This window comes from Fusarium redolens, assembly GCF_020744475.1.
Source record: "Fusarium redolens strain MPI-CAGE-AT-0023 chromosome Unknown BKA55scaffold_12, whole genome shotgun sequence".
In the NCBI taxonomy this organism is placed as follows: domain Eukaryota; kingdom Fungi; phylum Ascomycota; class Sordariomycetes; order Hypocreales; family Nectriaceae; genus Fusarium; species Fusarium redolens.
The window spans coordinates 271,143-295,329 of NW_025763675.1; the positions used below are offsets into that span (position 1 = coordinate 271,143).

Genomic DNA, 24,187 nt, shown 5'->3' on the forward strand with positions numbered 1-24,187 from the left:
GATTTGACCGTTTGTTTCATTATTGCTGTCTTCTTCCGTAAATCCCACTCTACATATTGGCAAAAAGAGCGGCACCACCCATAAGAGCACCCATAGCGACGGCAGCAGTGGGCATGGCACCAGCGTTGTCGCCAGTGGCACTGCTGGCGGCAGCACCAGCACTGCTCTCGATAGCACCGGCCCTGGAGGTGGCCTGAGCGATCTTGGACTCAATAGCCTCGCTGGCAGTACCAGTAGCAGTGGCGAGATCAGAGCTGAGAGAAGCAATCTCATCCTCGATAGCGCTGGAGGCACTGGCAAGAGCGCTGGTCACGCTGGCGAGAGCGCTGGTGTCGACAGTGTTTGATCCGGTCTCGCTCTCGGTCTCAGCGGAGTCGGTGGCGGTGGAAGCTTCAGTCACGGTTGTAGAAGCACCAGTCTCAGTGGCGGTGCTGATGCGAGAAGAGACATCGCCGATGCGAGAAGAGACCTCATCACCGACGCGGGTAGAGACGTCCTCAATGATGGAGGAGGCATCATCAATTCGGGAAGAAACATCGCCAATGATAGAGGAGACCTCGTCGCCGCCAGGGATGGAGATGGACTGGGCCTGTATGATGTTAGCAAGACAAGCCTGCGGACCTTAAGGAATAGAGTATCGTACCTGGGAGTAGGCAGCCAGAGCAGCGAGAAGAGTGACGGCAGAGTACTTCATGATGTCGGTGTTGTTGATAGAAGATTGGTCTGAGAAGTGCTTGTTGTTTGGTGATGTGAGAGTCTGATCTAAAATTGGTTGGCAGCGATGAATGAGAGGGAAGGAGAGAAATAATAGAAAGCCTGGAGGTCAAGACGTTTTATGGACAGAGACCGAGACAGTTAGCCATGAACCATGCCATGCTATGCCGTCCTTCTTGGCTGACTGCATTGTACTGGGCCCTTTGACAATGGCCTCTATTCGCACACCCCTTCACCCCGGACTGTCCGCCCTAGCCCCGGGCCTTGGCGATTCGTATACTTGGAGAATGGTAGAGGCACGTCTATTCGTAGTTAGGTCATAGATCGATACAGCCAACAGCGAACGAGCCAGAATCGGACCTGTACCCAAATATTCGTGCTTCAGATTGATGTCAGTCAAGATACCACTGCCTCTGTACCAGTACTAGACGCCATACAGTGTGCTGCAGGTAGTGTAGATCTCGCCCAGTCCGAGCTGTGCTCTGGCACGCTTTGTCAATACGGCACTCAGAGCTTCCAGATGTAGTGGCCTCAGCTGCCCCCTGGCTTACGTTATGCAAGGCGAGGTAATACAGCATCCCACGTCTCAGCTCGCCCTACACGAGACCACCGGGAATAATACAGCAAGTACTCCAAACGGAGGTCGACCCCATTCTTTGGCAAACACCGTTTGCGCATAGCTGAGCCTCAAGCTGAGCCTCAAGCTCACGCGGCATGTCTTGGGGTTTTAGGTATTTGGTATAATGGCCTAGGTAGTATTTTTTGAAAGGAGCGTAGGATCTAGGTCATGAAAGCAGCCTGGGCAGTTACCCCGATCCATTCGAATCTTGAGGCAAATACGTCGATGATTTACCGAAACGACTGACATTTGAAATTCAAGCTCGCGAGTACCTGCATAATATTCCGCGACCAGGGTTTCAGTGCCGTTCTCCGAATGGTATCAGAAAAACCGGAAAATGAGCAGCAATGGGTATTTCTTGGCTACCAGGTGTACCCTGTGGTTGAGTACCCAGTGACTGCAAATCCTCCATCATCTTTCATCACGATCTCGCGCATATGCTGCAACAGGCGTGTTCATAGCGTTAGAGCTCCTGGCTAGTGCAGCTACTGCGTGCTTCAAACATGCATCCGGGGGCGCCAAGGCGAGACTGAGCCAAGATTTGTGATTGGGGGCAACAAATCGGGGCGACTTGGTCGAAAGCAAGAAACTGTTAAAGCCAGCTCCAGTTGATGAAGCCGAATCCCGTGAAGTTTGAGGATAAACTTGTTCTGACGTTATAGACTAAAAACAGAAGTGGAGTTAATAAGCTGGGATCCATTTCTAGTCAGCAACTACATTGAGTTGCGGATACGTCAGCCACGCTCGCCACAGCATCGGGCTCTACCACAGCCACGCTACCACATAACGATATAGTGTGAGGAAACCAAGGAAACAGGGAGGAACTGAGCACTATTTTAGTAAGTACAGACTTGCTTCAAAAGGTGAATCTTGGTGTCTAAAAAGATGAAAGCGCCGGCATCGCCTTCTCCCTTTTCTGGTAATCCTGCCATTGTCTTCGCCTTCCCCCAATGCCAATGCTAATGGATCTCTATCGCGTAATTTTAGGTGATTATTTGCGTCACGGTGGGCCCTTTTTGGATGGAAGCCCCACACTTTGTTTGCTGGCTGCTCTTTCTGTTACAGTTGAACCAGGGTCAACACGAGCCCTACGACAGTCTGCATGGGCCACCAACAAGGCCTTCTCATTGGTGAGTCAGCTTGGAACTTTGGGACCTCACGACTATTCCCGCGATATTGGATCCCTTCATCAGAAGGAATTCGACCCTGTAGACATTGCGTTAAAGCACAATCGAAATTATGGAATTACCTAAACGACTGCACTGTATACGAATGCATACTGCACTATGCTGGTGTCGATGCAACACACACACGCGACACCGTCCATCCCGTACAGTAGACTACAGCCATGCATGGCGTTAAAGGAAGCTTACTTCTCTGAAACAATGTCCAAGACATCCAATCAAAACTCGAACCATTTCCTGGAGAGAAACCTTACGTTCCTGGTTTCTTTGCCTTCACTAGCTGAATCGCAGAAATCGAGAGGGACTTGGGAATTCAAGAGATCTGCTAACCACTAAAGTTTGTTCGAGAAGCCCAAAGGAGGTCTGGGAGAGTGCAGAGGATCGACTGACTGTCAGTCCTCAATACGACAGTGGAAACACCCGGCATGGGGAGAATTAGACAAGGGAGCCCTTGGCTGTCTTGACCTCTACTTACTTTCTGCACTCTAAGCTGAGTAAGCCAATATCACAGCACCGAGCAGCGATAGTTACATACACACTCGGCACAGGAAGGAAGAACGAGTCGACTCAGGAATAATCCGAGAATTCTGATTCCCTATCCGCATTCAAACCGACTGAATAGGAAACCCAAGGTACCTCTACCTTATACTGACCACCCTTTGTTCTTTTGTCTCAGGTACCTGAGTGCCTGAACGCGCGGCACGCGACACCTAGCCAGAAGAGTCATCAGTTGTTTAGTCTACAGCGCCTGATTTGGTGTCACATCACCCAGAGACCAAGCAATCAGCAATTGATGCAAGGGTTTGAATAAGTGTATGGTGTATCATTGCAGAAATGATCTGTTCTGCATGCCAATTAGGACAGCATCGTTTCTGGTTCAAGCAATATGCACAGTCATGAGGTTTGGAGACTGGTACACCGCAACCTGTACGGAGTTTGTACGTACGGATACCTCCAACACTCTTACTGACCTGATCCAATCCGAGAGCTTCCCCTGTCGTGGCCGGCTTGGCTCAACGCCACACACGCCCCTCGATGTCTCCACATCAACTCCATCTCTCCTCATCTTCAAGTGCTTCCATGATATTTTGTTGCCATAACCCCGGCTTGGCACCCTGGATCGCCATTTCGACATTCTACTGCCTTGCTCGACAGTCTTGGCCAATGCTAGCCAAGCCCATATCGAGCATGGTCTGGCAATAATTCAAGCAGCGTTTTCAGCCTCGCTTCTGACGCCGTAGCCGACACCGCTCCTCATCGAGATTCAATGCAATGAACGCACGCGTGGACTGATCAAACTATGGCTTAATGTCCGTCCGACTATGGCCAGGGTTAAACAAAATGGGTCGTTTCGTTTGCCATTGGAATTGAGGTTCCGTCGACAAGCGAAAGAGGCAACCTCAAGCCCCATTGCTACTATACAAACTGAGAGACAAGTGGTGTGCAAACTATAAGAAATTTCGGTGGATTGCTTGCGCCATGGTCTTTATGTCTTCAGTGCTTAGTCTGGAATCTGAAGGGTGTTTTAACGGTTTGCTCACCTTTAAAGCCAATCAGATTTGCTATCCCATTCATTTAAACATGCCCTTCTTGAGCTCCTCCACTATCTCAGCCGCTTCCAATGCGCTACGGGCCTCAAAGTCGTATCGTTTGCTCTCCGTTGCTTTATACACTACAAGCTATTTTTGGCATTGTTAGAATCTTTACACCAATATCAAAGGAACAGAAAACTCACCTTGACATTTGTGGGGTGTTTCCGGAGCACTTTGCACCCAACTACGTTGCTGAAGTGCACTGTTGTTGTCTTGCCTGAACCATCGTGCAACGCCTTACCGCCAGACGCTGGCATGATGTGGATGTACTCGCCGTCGATTACTAAAATGCGTTCGCTCATACCAACGATGCGCATGGGCTGCTTGCGCCAGACAGTGTACTTCTTGTAGCTGGCGTTGCTGAGTTCATCTTGCTTCAGCGATTCTCGCGCCAATGGGTGACTTCCCACCATTGGTGTTTGCGACTTCTTGCTGCGTTTCTGCATGGCCTGATCAGCTAGTGGCAGCATCTTCGGGGACGAGCTGCCCGGCGAGCCGGTGATCGTTAATGGGCCATCTGTTGCAAATCGTCGCCTGTACAATTCCAAGTCTGAGACGTTCCCAATGGACGAAACTGGCCGGTCCAGCATGACTACCGCTCCTGATCCAGGAAGCTTAAGAACATGGTTGGCCTTGTCTAACTGTCTCTTTCGGCATACCATGTCCAGCACCTCAGCCAAGTAAGTATCAGTCATCACATCGAGTGTCACCATCTGACCTGGTGCGACATCTGATGACATGATGTGAATCCGAAGCAGTTTTTGCTGCCCGCGGGATGTATTGGGAGCCGCAGCAGGCGCCTGGGGCATGTCTGCTGGAGGAGCGTTCGAACGATATGTCGTTGTGACGATGGGATTTTGCCGCGGACGGTCCACCGGGAATGGGTTGACAGCCGGTCCTGGAGTGCCTCGGGGAGTCGCGTCCGCATCTGGCTCCGTGGGAGTGAGAGGAACCCCCCCGCCACTATCCTGTGATGTTGCTGGCTCTTCTTCTTCATCTTCTTGTGGGGTGAGTGACTTATTCTCAAGGTACTCCTCCTCTGAAGCTTCTGCCAAAGCAAAGTCGTCATAAGCAGTTGAATTAGATCGCATGCGGCCTCCACCGCGCGCAGCAGCATTGTTAACCGTAGTAAAAGATGTCAACGGTTTCGTTCTTTCAAACGGGGGAAAATCATCGTCAACCTCGCCACCTTCTTCTACCATGCGTAAGGTCCACCAGTTAATATTGAGCTTGCCCTTGGGTAACGGAGGTTCGAGTTTCTCCTCATTGTATCGGTATAAACTCAAACCGATGAGGTCTGCGACCGTCACCACCCGCTCGGCACCTTGTCCGTCGTGAACACGTGGGCGGATAAGCACCTGGAATGGCTTGCTAGGCGTTTTCGAGAAAGGTGCATATATACGCACAGCAATAGAACCCTGTGTACCCTGCCCACTGAAATGGGCAAATTTCTGGAAGGGGATGGACGATTTCTTATCCTTGGCTTTCAGGGCGGCCGATAGCAAACTCTTGGGTTGGGCGACGCTCAGAGGTCGGATCATGCTCATCGGCCTAGGAGGTGGTAACGCTCCGAGGACAATGGGGTGCGTCGGCGGTTTGGATTTGCGAATGGTCGACTGGCGTACAAAGTTTTTGGGCGGTGTTCCCACAACCTGCCGGGTAGGAGATGCATTGATAGCGTTTTCAACGCCGTCAAGAATCGATGCCGAGTCTATACTCTCGGCGTAATTATCAGACAAGTCGGAAGCCTCATCGGAATCTTCCTCCTCCTCTGGCAAGAGAGATGTGTCTGCTCGTTGAATACCGGGCGAGGGTTCTTCCAGAATTTTAGCCTGTAGCTTCGCAGCTCTTGCTGCAGCGCGAGCAGCTTCCCGATGCCTCTGGACTGTCGGAATATCGGTCTCGTTTTCGGATGATATCTCACTGCTGGTAACTGTGTCTCTTCGGGGCCTCTCCTGCACTGTTCCCAAAGCTGACTGTGAGCCTCGGCGAGGCGCCCTTGGTGAGACAGCCCCGACTTGCCTCAAATTCGTGTTCTGTAGTGGTGATGAGCCCGCTCTGTGTCTGACTGGCATTTTTGCAAATTTGATCTGTTGCGCAGCCCTTTGATCCGTATCGTCGTCGCTCTCATCGCTCAAGTCACTACTGTCTTCTTCTTCCATCTGCTCGCGACGCCTGCGCCGCCTGGTAGCCATGCCTGGGCCCATAGTATCCGAACCGCCTGCAGTGAGCATACCGCCATCTTCCTCCCCATCTTCAAGTGTGAGGCCAGCCTGCTTTGGTGCTTGGAAGTATTCGGAGGCAATTGCGGTAGGAATCGGAGGTGAATGTGTCCGCTTATGGTGGGACGAATTCGGTCGCCAGCCAGCGGCTTTGAAAGGAGCCGAGTTTATAAAGCCATCGTTGACGTTTAGGAGTCGCTCTCCAACGCCGTCTGCAATTTCATCGAGGTAGCTTGTGCGAAGCTGGTAGGAGACGAGTCTGGATAGGACGTCAGCCTATGAATCTGGGCAAGGCCATTGTTGGAGATATGATCGCACTCTTCAAGTTGTATGACAGACATAGTCGCGCCTAATTATGCGTGATCGCTCCACCCGGTGAAGTCAAGAATTTCTCGAGAGCCAAGTAACTGCTTCAACATGTTTAACGCTGCCCCAAGCGGTGAATTGTCAAGAAACCGAGAATCTAAAGCAGGGACCGTATCATCGTTGTAACTGTTATGCGACAAGCACGAGTTGAGCAGTGGGGTAATCTACCTCCTTACCCGTGAGTGGAGCGCAGCCTCCTCAAGATGTGGCTGTATTGTGATTGTGGCACCAGCATATTAGAAGTGGAACCCTTCGACTTCTTGTCGCGATATTCCAGGCTCATGATTCTTTCGTACTTTCACCATTACACCAACTAACCAAATAATTGACCACCATGGGCCTTGTTGACTACTCCGACTCAGAGGGCTCAGGCTCCGAAGCCGAAGTTCAAGCCCCTGTCAAATCAGCCCCTAAATCATCTGCATCTTCCAAGAAGCCTTTCCAAAAGGTTGTCGATAGATCCAACCCTGGCAAAATCGTTGTCAGCCTCCCTCAACTCGTAAACGATGAACCACGAGCTGAAGAGCCCCCGGAAAAACGGACAAAGACTGCCGGTGGCGGTAGATTCTCCGGTTTCAACTCGTTTCTACCAGCGCCCAAGAATGCGAACAAGCCCAAGCCCGTGGCCTCGAGCAGTGCGACAACGAGACCAGCCTTTCAGTTCAAGACTAGCGCAGCCCCAGGATTCAGTAGGGAAGCAGGAGACGATCTGGACACTTCAAATGGGAACGCAGATGGCATGAGCCTCCCGACGCCGAAGGTTGTCGCGCAACCACATATACCCGAAGGCCAAAAGCCAGCGGATGAGGTTAAGTTGGTGGGCAAGCCATTGATGTTCAAGCCTCTGTCGGTGGCAAGGCACCCCCAGAAGAAGAAGAAATTGAACTCAGGGCTGGCAAAACCTGCGCCGACTCCCTCACATGAACAGGCTCAGTTGAAATCGGCTGAGGTAACACCAGAGGCCACGCCAGCCGTTCCCAAGAGGGTGTCGCTGTTCTCTATGCACACAGAAGAGCCTTCTGAACCTGCAGAGAAGAGTTCTTCAGGTACTTACGAACCAATGTTTGCTACAACAGAAAGCTCATTAGCCTATGATGAGGGCGCATATGGCGACTATGCCAGTCATGCGCAAGCAGGCCCATCAGCAACAACACTACCAGGCTCTGAGTCCCTTGATACAGTAGTCGAGGATCTAAACCTTACCGCCGCTCAACGAAGAGAGCTCTTTGGTCGCAACGGTCTGGGCAACCAAGCAGCTAAGAAGGTGATCAATTTTAATATGGATAAGGAATATAGACACAACGAAGAGATCCGGGCCGCAGGAGAGGAACAGACTCACAACCCTGTGCGTGCGATCCAAGGAGGTGGAAAACACAGTCTGCGCCAGTTGGTACAGAATGCGCAGAGCCAGCGTGAAGCTCTTGAGGATAGTTTTGCCAAGGGCAAGAACAACCGAAAGGAGGCAGGGAGCAAGTACGGATGGTAATGACAATAATGATACCCAAGTTTATACAATATATTCAAGAATGATACTATCTATCCTGCCCCATTTTCGTCCAGCATATTTATGCGCAAACATACGCCGTCATCTATAACCTGAAGCCTAATATGCCAAGTGGCAAAGCATACGTGCAACCGAACAAAAGGGGTGTCTTGAAGCCAAAACGCTCGCCATGCAACCAACAAAGCAAATAAGCCAATGATATCAAAAAATCTCAACTCCGGCCTTGCGACCACTCTGGAAGGCATTGTCTGCCATCATGAAGCCCCATTCTCCTCTCGTGGTGGGTGATATATCGTCATAGTCATGTGGTGTTAACGGCCCAAATCTTGGTGATGCTGGACTCATAATGGGCGTTGGTGTGAGGGGGCTGAAAGCGCTTCGATTGATGGGACCGGCGGTTAAGATTTGATCTATCGTCGAAGGTGGCTCCCATTGTTGCATTGTGAAGTACAGTTGATCTGTTGGTCGTGCTGTGCGATCGCCGTCTTCCTCATCTCCCGCTTCGGCCTGAATCGGTGCTTGAGCTTGAGCTGGAACTGAAACTGGAGCTGGGACTTCTATTTTCTTGGGTTTCGGTTTGAGGATGGGCCCCGGAGTGAAATTTGTCTGAAGTTTAAGCAGAGGTTTTGGCGATGGTGTTTTTCCCTTGGAGACAGCAATGCCTATTGTCGCCTCCTCAGCCTCTTCTTCCTTGTATCGCTCTTGTGAGTCGCTAATAGGTTTGATGGCTGGCTCAGCGAAGCTAGTAAGACCTGAGATACCACCATATTGTTCTGGTCCTCCATATGCTCGCCTATACATGCGATCAAGGTCCACAAGTGCCCAATTAGACACACTCAGCCAGTCATACGATCGGAGGATGGCAGTTTTTGAAACCTTTGCACCATTCGTTGCCAGCATGATACGTCGGAGTTCGTCAACGGCGTCTTCGAGACGGAGGTGGGATTTCGTTTTGGAATAGCTGGACAAGGCACTCTTGAGACTGTACAGTCTGTCAAGTGATAGAACTGTGAGGCCTTCGGAGCAGAAAAGGACCTCGTTCTGGATGATGGAGCTATGGATGAGCTGGTTCGTGAGCCCGCATGAGGAAGCTCTGACAGCAGGTGAGAGCCACTCGGTGCTTTGGAGAGTTAGTCAAGTCCTATAGAAAACCGAGGTGGCTTACCCTATCGCGAACTTCTTCTCCGTCTTGGTCAGAATTGAGTTGAGGATCTTTTCGGACCTAGGGTGGAGCTCGTTGGTGTGGATAAGTCGCATACCGAAGCCTGATGATGCGTTCATCATAGAGCTCATGGTGTCTGTGGTCGTCGATGATGCGGTACAAGGTGTCATGGGAGGAGGAGACATTGGCGTGGATGGTGAAAGAGGCCATCTGAATCGAGGGCTGGATACTTCAAGCGGAGGGACCTGACCGGGCGAAGACAAAGCACTCCGTGGAGAATTCATCGACCGCAGGGATGTTGAAGAACCAGTTCTTACGAGTGATTTTAGCCTGGAAACAGGGCCCTGAGAGAGGTTCAAGCGAAGACCAGGAGACAGTGGTGAAGGAGTCGTCGGAGTCAACAGACCCTTGGGAGGCACAACAGAAGGAAGTTGATAATCCCGACGGGCTACAACAAGCGTAATATGTTGTGACTTGCGAGCCAGACGCGAAGATACATGCTCGAGAGCCGGTGCCAGATGAGGTGGCAGGTGATGAGCGTCGAGGATTGAGGTACCAGCCTCGAGGGGTGACGAGATCCTATCCTTGAGCGACATTTCGAAGTTGTGAAGCCGTGCTTCAGTAAAGAGGACGACTTGACTTGGCCTGACCTGGCGAAGAACGAAGAAGACGAACAAACGACGAGTTACACTCAGAGAGAAACAAACAGACAAGAAGAGATATAACGAGGGAACTGAATTGAGCAATCAGCCGCACAGCAGCTGTGATATCCTCTCAAACTTGATGGTATTGTGAACCCGTCGTTGTTGTGATCCTGCGTCAGAAAAGTTTCAAGAGCAGGGAGAAACAAGTGGATGAAAGGAGTATTAAAAGAAATGACCGCATCTGAGCTTATTCTTCCCCGGACATGTCTATCTAAAAAAAGAATGAAAGGCAGCTTGTTTATGTTTCATCATCCAGTCACTTCTCTCCTCCCCTGGTGGCCTCCCACTAAGCGGCCCGCCTGATAACCTCGGTGGATGTGGACATGGGGGAACATGAAACGGAAGCGTGCCAAGATGAGTAAGGCTCCGTTGTCGTGTGTTGAAAAAAGGGGAATTGCAGCATCAATCACTCGTAGTTGATAATAAGCGGTGATTTACTCTGGTGGTTTACATCGAAATGCACCCCCGCTGTGCATGACCAATGCGGTTTAGTTGAGGGATCTCGGCGGCTAACGTGCATTAGTGGCAGCTCGGCTACTATTTTGAGCGGCTGGCGGGGTTGACGAAACGGACTATGATTGGTCAGCTCTAGCCTTATACTTAATTTAGAAGGTGGTTGGCGGCCTGGCAAGGCATGTGAGTGGTTGTATGCATGTGAGTGTGACGATGAGCTCGCAGATTTGGATCGAGCAGGGGAGGATATCACTCAGTAATAATCAATAGTTTAATATTGTTCATATTTATATTGAGAAGAACAATGGCATGGTCATATCGCTATAATCTAGCAGAAACAAACTGTCATAGGTCTGAATACACTGTATTCCTTGACATTGTATCCTCCCTTGTTCTAAAAACAGCCTCTCATCCTTGTCCATCACCGTCACTCCCACGTTCTGTTCCTGCGTTCCTCCCTACAGTAGCTTCGACACCAAGATCTCTTCTCCTGATCTCGGCATTCGTGGTGTGAACCAACAGTTCCCGTCTCCCGGGTCACAAATATCTCGATAGCTGGATACCAACACTCAGATCCTAGATATCAATCGATCAAGTAGCCCAAAATTGACATGTAACACATCTATGAACAACATGTTACTGAAACATTTGCTTCTTCCACAGTTATCATGAACCAAACATCTCGCTTGAAACGCTTCAACTGTAACTAGAACAAGGAGAAACGAATCTCCAGATCAGAGACCCGTTGTTTCATCTATAGAGACATGTTTCTAAACTTACGAATTTTCGCATACCTATGGAACGGTATCGTAGCATTGGCGTGCTAAGGCTGGCCACTATTTTGGTCCGGTAGCTAAAGATAGCTTTTCAGCCAGCCGCCAGCCGGGCCTGTCAGTACCGTCACGACCCTGACTTTCAATGCTTGGATCCTGGGTCTTCTAGACCAACTCGCATGTAGAAATAGAAAACAGTAGCCGAGATTTACACCATTCGTCTGTCGCGCGACTTGGGGCTCACCATTGTTCAGAGGCTATCCCAAGGTCGCTATTCATAGAACCACATGGCTCCATCGCTACATCACAGGGCGGTAACAAACGCAATTCTATTCTATTCTGACTGTGAATTCATTCAAGGCTACCAAATTCACCAGAAGATGCTCTAAGGCGTATGGTATCATGTATCTGGCTAGCATGAATCGTGTAGTCGTGTATTAGTTGACCCGGCAAGCTATCCATCAGCTGATGAGTTTCACACTGCCCTGGTTGTAATGAACAGACTGGGAGCATGTCTCTTTCTCTGCCAGTTTCAGTCATAACTCCCTCGTCCTATTGATCTTATTTTCCATTTCGCCATCACTCCTTGCTATGCAAATGTGCTCCAGAAACACTCGCTTCTGCCTCGATACCATGACTTTACATTGTTGTCTTGAGCCTGATAAACCACCGATCGCCCACTCATCCTTTAGCTAGAGTCTAGTCGGAGCAAACCATCAATAAGATCAGAACAAGAAAGCATCGAGCTTCCACCAAACGCCTTTCCGTGCCCTTACCCGTGTCCATGTCCGTTGCGATATTCTGCTTTTGAGCAACCGCAGTGCTTCATCTAAATTCCTTGGGCACAGCCCCAACCTCATGACATCTGCTCCAGATCGGTTATTTCGTTCATTCCTGGAATGTTCATCTCAACAATGTCATCAAGTTGTTCAGATGACCCGCAGGATCCTTCCCAATCTTTACCCAACGTCAGCCGTCACCTCAAGTCTGTTATGATTGTGTCGGAGTTGCCGAGCGACTGTAACATACCGGACCCATCTTCCTCCAGTTCGTCAACAATTAATCTGCGGAAAGGATTCAATACATCTGCCAAACATGTGAGCCTTTTGATTGATGATACTGGACAGAATTGTAGAGAAATGACGTACCTTCCTGCAATGTGAGGAATTCCACATCTAGCTCGTTTTGCGTATCCGCAGTCGTTGCTACAGCCGCGGCCGCACATCCCTCAATTACCTTCAAGAACTTGTCTGCAATATCCCGACTTATTTGAGTTCGTCTGCGGACGTGGTGGTCTCTGAGATACTCGAGACAATTAAGGCCGACCTGCTTCATCATGTGTTTGATTGAGACTTGATCATTCAAGGTGATATCGCGGTCGCTGGGGAGGGCTCCAGCACCAACATCAATCTTACCCAATTCGCAAACTAAGAAGTCATCTGTGCTCCGGCGCACTTGTTCTTCAGGGCTTGCGAGGAGAAAAGGTACCCATTTTGGGATGAGATCACGGCTGAATGTGCGAACCGCCTTGCAAAGTTCCTTGTCTTGTTGGTGGAGATCCAGTGCTGTCTTGAAAAGCTGAACAAAATACACCCCCTCGGTGTTTTGAAGGCTTTTCGCTTGCACAGATACGTGCTCAACCATTTCCTTGGCGTTGCTGAGCTGCTCTGTGCTCTCAAGGTACGTGATAGAAGCCCGCAAAAACGGATCCATAGCCTGGGTCGAAGTTTCGCCACGAATACATAGCTTCAATGTCCCGAGTACTTTTTCATCCATGCTATTGTCTAGCTTTGTCAGGACTCGGATAATGTTGTTGCTACCTACGTGTTCCTGATCGAGGGTAAGGAGTTTTTCAACAAACAGGCTGGTATAGGAACCGTTTGGGCTTCTGTAAATAAGATCTACCTCCTCTGACGTCCAGCTGAAGGCATCGAACAGTTGTGATACACGCTCTGTAGGATCTTCGACATATTCGGCTCCTATTTGCGGCTTCATCTGACTCATCAAGTGGTGGATCAGTCTGATAATCGACACATACGAGGTAGGTTTTGTAGTATTGTTCCGCCTAATGACGCCTTGAAGCATTCTGGCCCAGTTCCCACTGAGTTCCTGGAGGGGATCAGCAGAAATGATTTTGATAGCGCTCGCTAGAAAGTTCGCGGCCAAGACATATCCGGTTTCCCGATGACCCATCTCAGCAAAGTCTAGAACAGTTCCGAAGTATTCATCCCAGGCTCTGATGTGGATATGGAAGAATTTCCAAAGGTGTTGGAATATAATCATCACACCATCAATAACAGAACGATGAGGAGCATCAGGTTCAGAGAGTGTTTCATCTCCATCAGCATCATGAATCAACTTGTATCGAATCTCCGGATCGTAGACATTGGGTGAAGTTTTCGAGATCTTGGTGACTGCGACCTTAAAAAGGTTCCTGATCTTGCCCCGCACTAGTTGATCTGGATTACGCTGCAAAAGCATGCGAAGAGCACTCGGATGTTGATTAAAGTAGTCATAGAAGGAAAAAGCACACTGTTCGCATGATGTGACTGCGTCTTCGATAATCTCTTCGTACAAAAGGAAATCCGGAGTGTCCTTAGTCCTTGTGACAACTTGATCCAAGTTACCAATGAGCGTTCGCATGGCAAGATCTTGAAGTTCATGCTCTTGATTGTGCATGGCCATGAAGCTGTTGATACTCGAATGCTTATCGCTTCTGCCAACGGATTTGCAGTGCTGGCGTGACTGACGAAACAACATTTGAACAAGTTTGACATTGCTCGGGTCGTAAATGCAATGACGGCGGAGGATGTTTGTATTCTCGTCTGAGAGATGATCTGCAAGGTGGTCTGGCACGCTAACGCGAAGGGGTGCCGAAATGGCAAGGCTCATCATCTCTTCCTGTTCTGCGCGCAAAGACGAAGCACGCTGGTAAAACAGCATATAGGCGCTATAGTTCTTGTCGTACAAAATGCCGTTAGTATCGTACGTGGGACGGTGGTCGGGACCTCCAAATGTTGAGTATTCCATGTGTGCAGGGTCCCATGGCGTTACCAAATCATCGTTGAATTCCACCCACGAGGACCGATTACCTGAGGAGGGACGCTCGCGGATGTAGGAGTAGTAGTGCCCGGATTCAGCAGTGCCTGCGTGAACGAGTACACCCACTAGTTCGAAGATGTCCTCCTCGATATCGCTCTCTGGGTTGCTGAGATGCTCAATAGTATATGGCCGCATATCAATTCGATCTGGAAACGAGAAATAATCATTGATTTTGTTTCTCTGCAAAGTACGCAGGTTGAAGTCAAATCTTTTCAGATGGAATATGACATTGTCGGGAACATCTTTGAGACAGGCCCTGTAAAACATTAGCTACTATGAGGTACCACGACGGAAGGGAGGCCAATACCTCTTCACTGCGTCAACATGGCGGTCGCATGTTGAGCATTTGTACTTGTTGTCTGGCCATTCGGTCAGCATCTCCTGGTTCCTTACTAAGAGACGTTACATACCTCCTTCCATGACCTCGCCATCCACATATGCCTGAAGGCTTTCTGCCAATGTGCCTTTCCCCTTGATATCACATTGAATTGCAGAAAATGGCTCGAGTCGCTCCGAAAGATGTTCGCACTCTTTTGACTTGACTTGCTGCACAAGCTGACCACCATAGAACGATTTCATTACCCGCTTTTCATCGTGGCCAGAAAGCTGAGTCTCCCAACGATCGAGCAGTAGATTGTAAAACTCGTCGACATCCATCTGATTGTGAATGTCGATCAACGCGTCGTCGTATGTTTTGATGGAATGGACGAAATTCGACGGATCAATAAAGCGACGGTAACTCTCCTGCATATGGCCGAACAATTTCTGGGTGTAGGAAAGGAGTTGCTGGCTGTTTGCAGGATCATTGATGCGGCAACCGAGGATGAAACGCCTAAACGTAGTGTTCATGAAGAGCTGTGTCATCAAGGAATTGAGATAACAAGTGTTGGACAAATTCAGCAAACCGGCATACCCACAAGGGGCCCGAAGAGCTCTGTGTCGGTCAAAATGGTAAGTGAAATCGTAGATGTAGTGGTCTTCTGAACCAGATGTCAGTATTCACATCTTTATTGCCACATAATACATACCCTCTTCATCTTCGAAAAACGGAACTTGTTGGCTGAGAGCTTCCACAACCGCCTCCATTTTCTTCTGGTCGTGTTTCACAAGAGTGAATAGCACATCGCAAAGTTTCGCTCGGGTCTCTTCGTTAAGGATGACTTTGGGTACAGGCTGCCCACTTCGCTGGCCTTTAGGGGGGTATAAGTGCTTCCAAACAAGTGACATTGCGAGGTTACTGGACTAGGTCAGCATATATTTGGTATCTAGAAGATTCAGTTATTACCCAGGAAGTGTTTTGGACTGGGGGACTGAGTTATCTAGCTGGAGGCAAATGTGCAATAATGACGATAGACCTCTTGCGAGCGAATCATCTACACTTGATGACCCGATGGTCTAATGGTCATGCGGTCAGCTATCTTGCTCGATTCCGTCGGGACGGGATGGTGACTGGGCCTACCTCGGTCGTAGTATGGTCAAGAAGAAGCTGGCTAATTTGAGAGGCAAACATCGCAATATTCAACAACTCAGGCGCTCGCGTGTATATTTTCACCAGGAGAAAATAAACCAATTTAAAGAGTTCTTCGCACTGGTTGGGAAATCCAGTTGTCTGTCTGACTATGCCGCTGGTGACCTTCCAGAAGTACTCCGCCATTGAGCACTCACGGGATCTAACTGAAGTCTCGCAGTCAGTCTCACCAATGGAAGTGGTAGTACTCATAACAGTAAAAAGTTCTTCAATTAGTTTCGCAGAAAGTGATCTCATGGTCTGCCGCGGATCGGTAAGTAGAAGGCGATGCAGAAGATGCATGAAGTCGGAGTTTGTGCTGAGTTCAGCCCAAAACTTATCATCAAGCATGCTCAGCCGAAGACAGATGACTAGCGCTCCTGCTATGACTGGAGAAGGGATGTCGCCTGGGCAGCCTGCGGCGTATGACAACATTTTCACCAACCGATTTGGATCGGGAAGAGGGAGCCCCTTTGGCGGAGCCGATCCTCTGAGGGTGCCGATTCCTGTAACTTTATTAGGTCACATAACATTTGTTTAATGAGTGAACATACTATCAAGAAACTGCCGGAGGGCATGCAGTAAAGTAGAGGTTAGCTTTAGCCGCAGGAGCACCGAGGCGCGATTAAAAATGTCCTCATCCGAGATTGCCTGGACGATGAAGGATATTGATATCTTGAGAGCCTCGGGAAGGATTACAGGATCGGACCCTGAGCTAGTGATCATATAATTAAGATGATTATGACTGATAAGTTGACTAGGGAGCAGGGTCTCAGCATATTCGATCAACGCATGGACAGCGTAAAGAGATTTGAAAGGTTGTCCAGAAGGAAAAATATCCTTGTATGACGTTGTTTCACTGCCGATCAACCTCAAAAAGTGACCATCTGTAGGCAACTTGATGAGAAAGTAGTAAATCTGGGAAAAGTCAGTCGAAATTCTTATTGCCAGGACCCGGGTACTTACCTCTTGTGCCAGTGCTTCATCCATACTCAAATATTCCCACATCTCGTCAAAATGGGCGGAAATTTCAATCTCCAGTGGGGAGGCGCCCGGCCTGACCCTGTTAGAGAGGACCGGACCACCCTCCTCACGTCTGACCAGTATAAGGCCATCGTGTACACATAGATCTTCTAAGGACCTACATATATCTTGCTCACTCGGCAAGAATGGTCGGCCTCTGTAGTATATCCGATAGTTCTCGAATCCAGTTTCTTGTCGCAAACTAGCGAGCAGCGAGGCTGCCGTGTTTGCTCTCCCAATGACAAGTGGCTTGATGTCAGTCTGCTGGTCGCCATCAAATGATTGATACTTAAGCCCCGCAGAATCTCCTTGGACCTCGTGGGATGCTTGTGGGATCAGTGTTCGTAGATCAGGTGCGGACAAGGATGGCTTCGACTGGTGCGCTTCAAGAATATACCGAAGAAACTTCAATGAACGGGTGAAAACCCTTTCTTGCTGCTGTAACTTCTGGTGTGTCATCGAAATAACCACGGTTTCGTCATCGCTGTTTATACCTTGGCCTGCATTTCTTAGCTTCTGGGCAGCACTTTTCAGCTGCTCTAAGCATCGGCTAGCTAGCTTCAGATGGATGGATTGTGCTCGCTGAGTGGTGATAGAGTTGAAAAATCGACTGTCGATGTAGATATCAACTGCGAGAGTTCGGATGGCCCTGTCCACCAGAGCCTCATCCTCAGCCTCAAGAATTAGGCGCCACAATTGTTCAATGCCACTAGCAGCAACTGCCTCTGGGTCATCGAGAGCAAGGTTTAAATTGTCGTTGAGACGTGGGAGGATCTCAATTCGAAGAAATTCAAGCATCCCCTCACAGAAGTATTCGGACGAAAGGGCTGGAAGATGGTGGGTCAGACAAGCTTGAAGGAAAGGATTACCATTGTTGTTCCTCCGATGGAGATTGTTCAAAATTTCCCAACCCACCCGCCTATCGTCGGGTGAAAGAGAAAGTGGCCCTACCAACATGTCCCAGAGTTTGATACCAAGGTCCTCGGTGATTGATGGTGGCTCAAACTGGATGAGGTTGGTAATGAACTCTCTCCGAGGTTGGTTGATAGAGCACGAAAGAACCACTCGAATCCCGGCCGCTTGGCCAGCACTAATGGCATGTTCCAACTCTTCAATTACGAGTCTTGTCAAGTCATGTTCTTCTACTAGACTGTGCAGTTCATGGGACATAACCTTTGACCGTACTGTAATGAATAAACACCAAAGGCTTCCCAAGGTTGTAGCAGACTTATTTGTAAGATCTTGAAGACAGCCAAGATAGAGCTGTCGCTGCCCTTCAGGATTTGGGCCGCACCTCAGGAGCTCCCTGAGTTTCTGCATTGCTGCTTGTTGGATGTCAGGATACATGACTTGCGATCCGGATGTACAAACAGACGAATCCCTCAACAAACGCAGACATAGATCGTACGGTTGGACAATGAGAGGACGGTCTACTGAACACTTGTCTGCCATATGCTTCATAATACCCTCCCAGAGCATTCGGATGACGGGCGTAAATGCGTCTATAGGGAGGGTTTGGAATTTCTCACAGAGAAGCAAAAAACCATCGTCGTCGAAAAGATGTGCGATATGAATGACCATGCGGGCTAGAGCATCAGCGGTACGGGGGTCTTGCCTGGAAGCAATGCCTTCCCAAACCCTATCGATATGCATCTTTCGGTACCTTCTGGTCACAATGATGAAGCCAACAATATTGGCACCCTCAACAGTAATTTCAGGATGGCAGTTGGCGCCCAGTAGATAGTCGATAAACCCGGTTTGGATCAGGTGTTCCGCAAGGTGCTCAACATAATGAAAAGTTCCATCAGCGGCATTACAATCGCCATACCTTTTCCAGAAGGTAATGAGCTCTTTGCACATTTGTGTCATGCCTTGAAATCGAAGTTGCATTTGGCTTGACTGTATTAGTTTGATCAAAAGTCGAAAGCGGCGTTCATAAGAAATCGCTTCAGCCGTGTATCTGAGAGGTACTGCAGGAAACTCTGCGCGGTGCTTTTGTAGCATAAGAGTTGCAGCTGGGTGATCACCCTTGAGAGCTAACCTGATCATATTTGACAAAGCTTGAACGATCAGAAGAACACTGTCTGCGACGAGATGCGTCGGATTTTTGTCAATTGTGATGTCCAATCTTTCGTACACCAGATCGAGCAATGTGTGACCAATGTCGAGTTTTTGTTTGCTTTTCGAAGCAATATCGGGAGTAACAAAGTTACAGGAATCTTCCATGATATCTGACGCGACTAAGCATATCGGTGCGAGGTCGTTGGTCAACCGAGGATATGAAGGGATAACTTCAAACAATCCCCTCGTCAGTTGGAGAAGGCGGCTGAGGCTCCCACCTGGACTGTCTTGAAATGCCTTAACAAAGGTCACAGACAAGGCCCCGGAATGCTCGTACTGATCATCGCTCAACAATAGCGGATTGATGATTGAGTGGAGGTTCTGAAGAAAACACGGGGAGAAAAGCTCGACGGTCTGCTGGCCCCGATCTCCCTGTTCCGCTATGAACTCTTTGATCGTATGAATATCTTGACTGACGAACCATGCTGACAACCTGGCGAAGTCTAAGAAGAATGCCTTTGTGGGATGCCGTAACAAATCATCCGTTAGAAACGGGGGCCTGTGCGACAGTTAGTCTCGGCACATACCAAATTGGATAGCGGGCTTACTTGTGGACAGCCATAGCGGTAATAATTCGTGGGAAGGTCACCCAGAAAACAAGATTGAGACGGCATGAATCTACTACCAATTGCTGATTGGCAGTAGCGATGTAATCAAGATACCGTCCAAGCCATTGCTGGAGTTTGTAGATGACTCCTGTATCGATTGAGGATTCTATACTGTTAGCATCTAGACCATCTAGGAAAAGGAGAATGCGCCTTACGACTTTCAATGTAATTGCTGAGCCTTACCACCATTCCCTCCAATGTCTCCGTCGGTTCCCTGAAAGGAAATTCACTGATGGGGTCGATCATCATAGAATCATCGTCAACTATTGAAACACCAACACTCTGGCGATCAGAAGCCATATCATCATCCGACTGCACAGCGATAACTTCGATGGGAGGGCTTGCTGAATGCGATAAGCCGGTCCGTGGGGTTTCGAGGTTCTGAGGAGGAGGCAGTACCATCACAATTTCAGCATCCTCAACGCTCTCTTTGACTTGGTCCTTAAGGGCAGCGGCCGTAGCCTCAGCCGCAACTGCCTGGGCACCAGTCGGGGGAGGAGGTGGTGAGGATGTTGAGTCGTTCTCAGGCGCGTTTCTCAAGTTAAGAGTGGCCATGCTCGATGGCGGCTCTGTTAACGGGTCACAAACAGGAGAGCCTAGATATGGAGTCTTCGGCGCAACGGAGTCTGAGTGAGAGTCGGCAGCTGTCGAGCCAGGTCGAGGCAAGACAGGTTCAGTATCAAGAGTGGCGGAGCTAGAAGAGTCGTGACCAGGATTCACTGTGCTGAGAGAATTGGTAGGAGACCCGGAGAGGGAAGTTCGTTGGCGCTTGCGAGATGATATGTTGCCGTCATCAAAGGGATTCGGCCGGGTCGAGCTCGCTTCAGCGGAGGCAGCACGATCTGGGAGGGCGGGAGATCTCGAGGCTGGATCCATCGGAATCGTAGAGAGAGGCCAACGGGGACAAAGCGTGGAGGTGCAGAGACGTCACACCGTCGCGAAAGACGCCCCGGCGATAGCTGCACAAAATTAACATGTGGGTTTGATAGAAATGGGAGATGTAGCGGGGCAAAGCAGCAAGATTCCCAAGCTCGAAGATATAGAGGTTTCGAAGAGGGAATCAGAGCTAAAGCGCGAGTGCCGGGGGGGGGGGGGGGGGGGGGGGAGGGAAACGTCGACAAATGTGTGTGTGTGAATAAGAGGTCCTGACGTTCAAGGACGGATGAAAGAGGATTGCCCAGAAGAATATACTGTTTACTCTCGAGACTCGGAGTGTGATGCGGATAAGAAAACAAGTGGATGGATTGGATGGATAAGACTTTTGAGATGGATCTGAGGATGGGATAGGTACCTTAGTCCAGGCCAGGATATGGGGGAGCATGGATTGGCAGTGCGCGCTCGCGGTTTGCTAGTGTGGATACCCCGCTATAGCAGGAGCATTGGGGGGTGCGGATAGTAGACCAGAGCAAGATGGGGATGGTTTGGAAGGGAACGGGGAACATTTGTTTGAAGAAGAGAAGAAGTGGATTGCATTTACTTACCTTGTTAGGGAAATTAGTACGAGACGGTAGGTTTTGATACTGCTTTGCCGAATGAGGAGATTGTTGGAAAAGACAGAGCAGCCTTCTGATCTTACCTATGTGAGCAAGTTATGGAGGTTTTTAGGTATGAAGAAGGAAGGACGATAAGAGAACCTCACGGTCGCTGATGAGGGATGAAAATGATGCGTGCTGGAGCCTCGAAGCTTTCGGGGGTTTCTAATGGAGGCTCTCTGGTGCCGTCGAGCTAAAATGGATGCTGGGCAGATCAAGATTGGTGCCCGGCTGCCTTGTAGTTGTTTTGACACTGACAGTTATTCCGCACAAACTTGAGATCTTTTTAGTGGGGAGCTCACTCCGGGCAGCTTGGGCGTGATGTCAACTGCTGTCGGAGGGCGGGGTAAAAGGGGTGAGGATAGTGCGATTACATCAAGGACGCGTTCTCGATAGTTTGGCATTTATATTGAAATAAATCAATTCTCGAGGCCACCGTAGCATCCACCAGGGAAGTTTATATATAGAATAATTATTAGCTGAATCAGAGAAATATGTATGTAGCAGTGATCAGCCAGGCCCTAATAATACGTGAAGCGAAGAGTTAAAATAAAATGAAACTTTGGTATCTACTCAAGGTTAGCAAGCAGCCAACTATTCACGAGCTGTCATGATAGCGATCACGTCTTTGGTGGGGCATCAAAGCATCCAACATTCGATCATGAATAAATGACGGCAGAAGCAACTTACCGAAATCTGCATCATCTATTACTTTGTCTAGGACTTTGAACGTTTCAGTTCATGTGAGTTGGTAAATTATATTGGAAGTAAAGCTCCTGTCTTCCAGGTCCAGAATTACCCCAATCTATGCGTTGTTGTTTGTTGACAGCAATTCATGATGGCCAGCCATGTTTTTTGTGACACTGTTCGGCTGTCTGCCTTAGGCTGCCTTATGTTCAATGACTGCAGGTTTCCTATCAGTTATATTGGATGTCTCATGCAGCAGTCATTCATTTTTCACCCGTAAGTAGGAAAGAAAAAGAAAAAAAGAAAAAGAAAAAAAAGAATCGGAATAAGGAGGATTTGTGATTGCCTCGTTATATCCCGTAACTAGGAAAAGCCGTAGTTTCATGATCCGCCCACTCAACTGAACGATGTTCCATTTTTGGGCCATTCCCAGCGTTTGTCTAGTTGTGCAAGTCATCAATCGTCAATGTGAACTAACTTCATTGGTCCCATTGGGTCAATCTAACATTAATTCTCTGTAAACCAGATATATAAAGACTAACCTTGAAATGACGTCTCATATCACAGCCGTCAAGAGTATACCTTGAATCCTGTCAATGACAGATCGCCATTCAGTTAGTTGGGCTTTTCAGAGTTTGTTCCTGTGGCTTATGACATGTAATCCTGCGCTAGCAAGCAACTCCCCGTCAAAAATCTTGCCCCACTTAATTCGCCCTTCCATTTTACTGCGAATAGCTGCAGGGCTTTTTCAGGCCTCTCATGTCGTTCTTGTAGCCTCGCTTCACTGCTTGAATGAGCATTTTATTAACCTCAGTGACTTGGAACTAACGGTTTGATTGGAGGTCGTTTGTCGTTTCCAACCTCTTTCACGTCACTGAGTGTCATCATGTCTGCTCCCGCTTCCCAAGGCCCTCGTAAGAAGGTTGTGCACCAGCTTGATACCCCTTTCTCTACTGTCTCATGGTATGACCATCTCTTAAAGTTCCAGGCTATGTATGTCTCACACAATTAGGCCCTCGATCTTGACAGAAGATCAAGACACTATCCTCGAATTGTTATGCGAGTAAGTCAAGCTTACAACTAGGCTGAGTCCCAAACATATGTTTCACGAAGGCCATTGAATTCAGAAATCCTTTCTGACATCCACAGCCTCTTGAGCCCCATTGGACAGCATCGCCAGACACACATCAAGAGATCCAAGGGGAAGCGTTCAGCACAAAAGGAGAAAGATGCCAAAAAGACAGGCCATGCTTCAGAACAACCTCCTGTGCCACCAATGCCTGATATAGAAGCCAGCATCGATGTCGGTCTTAACTCTATTACTCGAAATCTGCAGTTGTGTTCGCGGAAAGACACCGAATCAATGGAAGACGAACCTAACCGGCAGTATTCCATGGTCTTTGTAGCGCGGGGCGATCAAGCCTCAACATTCAACTGCCATTTCCCACAGATGATTGGAGCGGCGTCTAGGAATGTTAGTTCTGAAAGGAAGATTCGTCTGGTGGGTATCTCTAAACCATGCTCTGAACGCTTAAGTTCTTGTCTTGGAGTGCCAAGGGTATCATCCATAGCTATTCGCATGGATGCCCCAGGAGCTGCAGCTTTGCAGGAGTTTGTTATGAAGAAAGTCGCGCCAGTAGAAGCCTCGTGGCTTGATGTGTCTTCGGATACGCAATATCTTGCCCCAAAGATTAATGCTGTAGAAACGACGGTGGGGCCTAAACGAGTGCGTGTTGAATAGATAGAGAGATCGATAGCCTAAGCAGGGGGGTATGCATGTATCCTATAGAACTTCGGATCATCTTATTAGCCTATCAGCTGTTTGTTGAACGGTATTGGTAGCTGCATACACTTTGCAAAGGTCTTTCAAACGCCAAGATTATCCCTGGATACCTAAGCAGAGTACAAACCGACATTGGAATACACGAAGGAGACAGCTCTTGCGCATCTTCTCCATTTCCTTTTAAGCAAAGTTGTCATTCTAGGCTGTGGAGTAGAGTGAGCAGTGTCGAGCAGGATATCCTCCGGCGATTCTTAAGTGTCACCGTACATCGCCCTAACTCAACACCACAAGACCGTAAGGATACCGGCAACCCATACAGGAAGGCTTGCAGAGGGCCATAGAGTCACATATAAAGCTAAGACAGTGAATAGGTCTTTCAATTGTAGATAGACTTCATTCTCCTACGATATCCCAACGCCAACCCCTGTAGCTACCAAGTCCACGAACACACCAGCCCGTAGAGTCTCAGGGCGTAATCATTTGTATTTCTTTCAGGAGAGAGATGTAACTCAAGCAAGTTGCGTCTCGTTG

The 24,187-nt window shown here is 48.9% G+C and overlaps 6 protein-coding genes across 6 annotated transcripts; 2 read left to right on the forward strand and 4 right to left on the reverse strand.

Annotated features, from left to right (window-relative positions):
- Positions 1–49: 49 nt before the first annotated feature.
- Positions 50–694, reverse strand: BKA55DRAFT_541575 (uncharacterized protein; the record flags this gene model as incomplete). The annotated part of the gene is made up of 2 exons (XM_046190384.1): positions 50–589; positions 644–694. 2 exons carry the CDS (start codon positions 692–694, stop codon positions 50–52), a joined length of 591 nt encoding a protein of 196 aa, XP_046046808.1.
- A 3,394-nt stretch (positions 695–4,088) lies between these two features.
- Positions 4,089–6,672, reverse strand: BKA55DRAFT_595761 (stress-activated map kinase interacting protein 1-domain-containing protein; the record flags this gene model as incomplete). Its single annotated transcript, XM_046195848.1, has 3 exons — positions 4,089–4,196; positions 4,253–6,590; positions 6,650–6,672. The coding sequence occupies 3 exons, from the start codon at positions 6,670–6,672 to the stop codon at positions 4,089–4,091; spliced, it is 2,469 nt and encodes an 822-aa protein (XP_046046809.1).
- Positions 6,673–6,927: 255 nt separating this feature from the next.
- BKA55DRAFT_574453 (mitotic checkpoint regulator, MAD2B-interacting-domain-containing protein) lies at positions 6,928–8,228 on the forward strand. Its single transcript, XM_046193305.1, has one exon. It carries the CDS (start codon positions 7,032–7,034, stop codon positions 8,181–8,183), a length of 1,152 nt encoding a protein of 383 aa, XP_046046810.1. The 5' UTR covers positions 6,928–7,031; the 3' UTR covers positions 8,184–8,228.
- A 174-nt stretch (positions 8,229–8,402) lies between these two features.
- Positions 8,403–9,959, reverse strand: BKA55DRAFT_517310 (uncharacterized protein; the record flags this gene model as incomplete). Its single annotated transcript, XM_046188178.1, has 3 exons — positions 8,403–8,708; positions 8,745–9,321; positions 9,367–9,959. 3 exons carry the CDS (start codon positions 9,957–9,959, stop codon positions 8,403–8,405), a joined length of 1,476 nt encoding a protein of 491 aa, XP_046046811.1.
- Positions 9,960–12,047: 2,088 nt separating this feature from the next.
- Positions 12,048–20,738, reverse strand: BKA55DRAFT_90096 (uncharacterized protein). Its single transcript, XM_046201683.1, has 12 exons — positions 19,810–20,738; positions 19,595–19,760; positions 16,869–19,545; positions 16,457–16,820; positions 15,855–16,408; positions 15,681–15,790; positions 15,424–15,632; positions 14,806–15,372; positions 14,703–14,754; positions 12,442–14,651; positions 12,323–12,379; positions 12,048–12,273 (listed from the first exon to the last, which is right to left on the reverse strand). Exons 1-12 carry the CDS (start codon positions 20,528–20,530, stop codon positions 12,263–12,265), a joined length of 7,698 nt encoding a protein of 2,565 aa, XP_046046812.1. The 5' UTR covers positions 20,531–20,738; the 3' UTR covers positions 12,048–12,262.
- Positions 20,739–22,591: 1,853 nt separating this feature from the next.
- BKA55DRAFT_574463 (uncharacterized protein) lies at positions 22,592–23,804 on the forward strand. The gene is made up of 3 exons (XM_046193306.1): positions 22,592–22,836; positions 22,886–22,936; positions 23,023–23,804. Exons 1-3 carry the CDS (start codon positions 22,760–22,762, stop codon positions 23,612–23,614), a joined length of 720 nt encoding a protein of 239 aa, XP_046046813.1. The 5' UTR covers positions 22,592–22,759; the 3' UTR covers positions 23,615–23,804.
- The last annotated feature ends 383 nt before the right edge of the window (positions 23,805–24,187 follow it).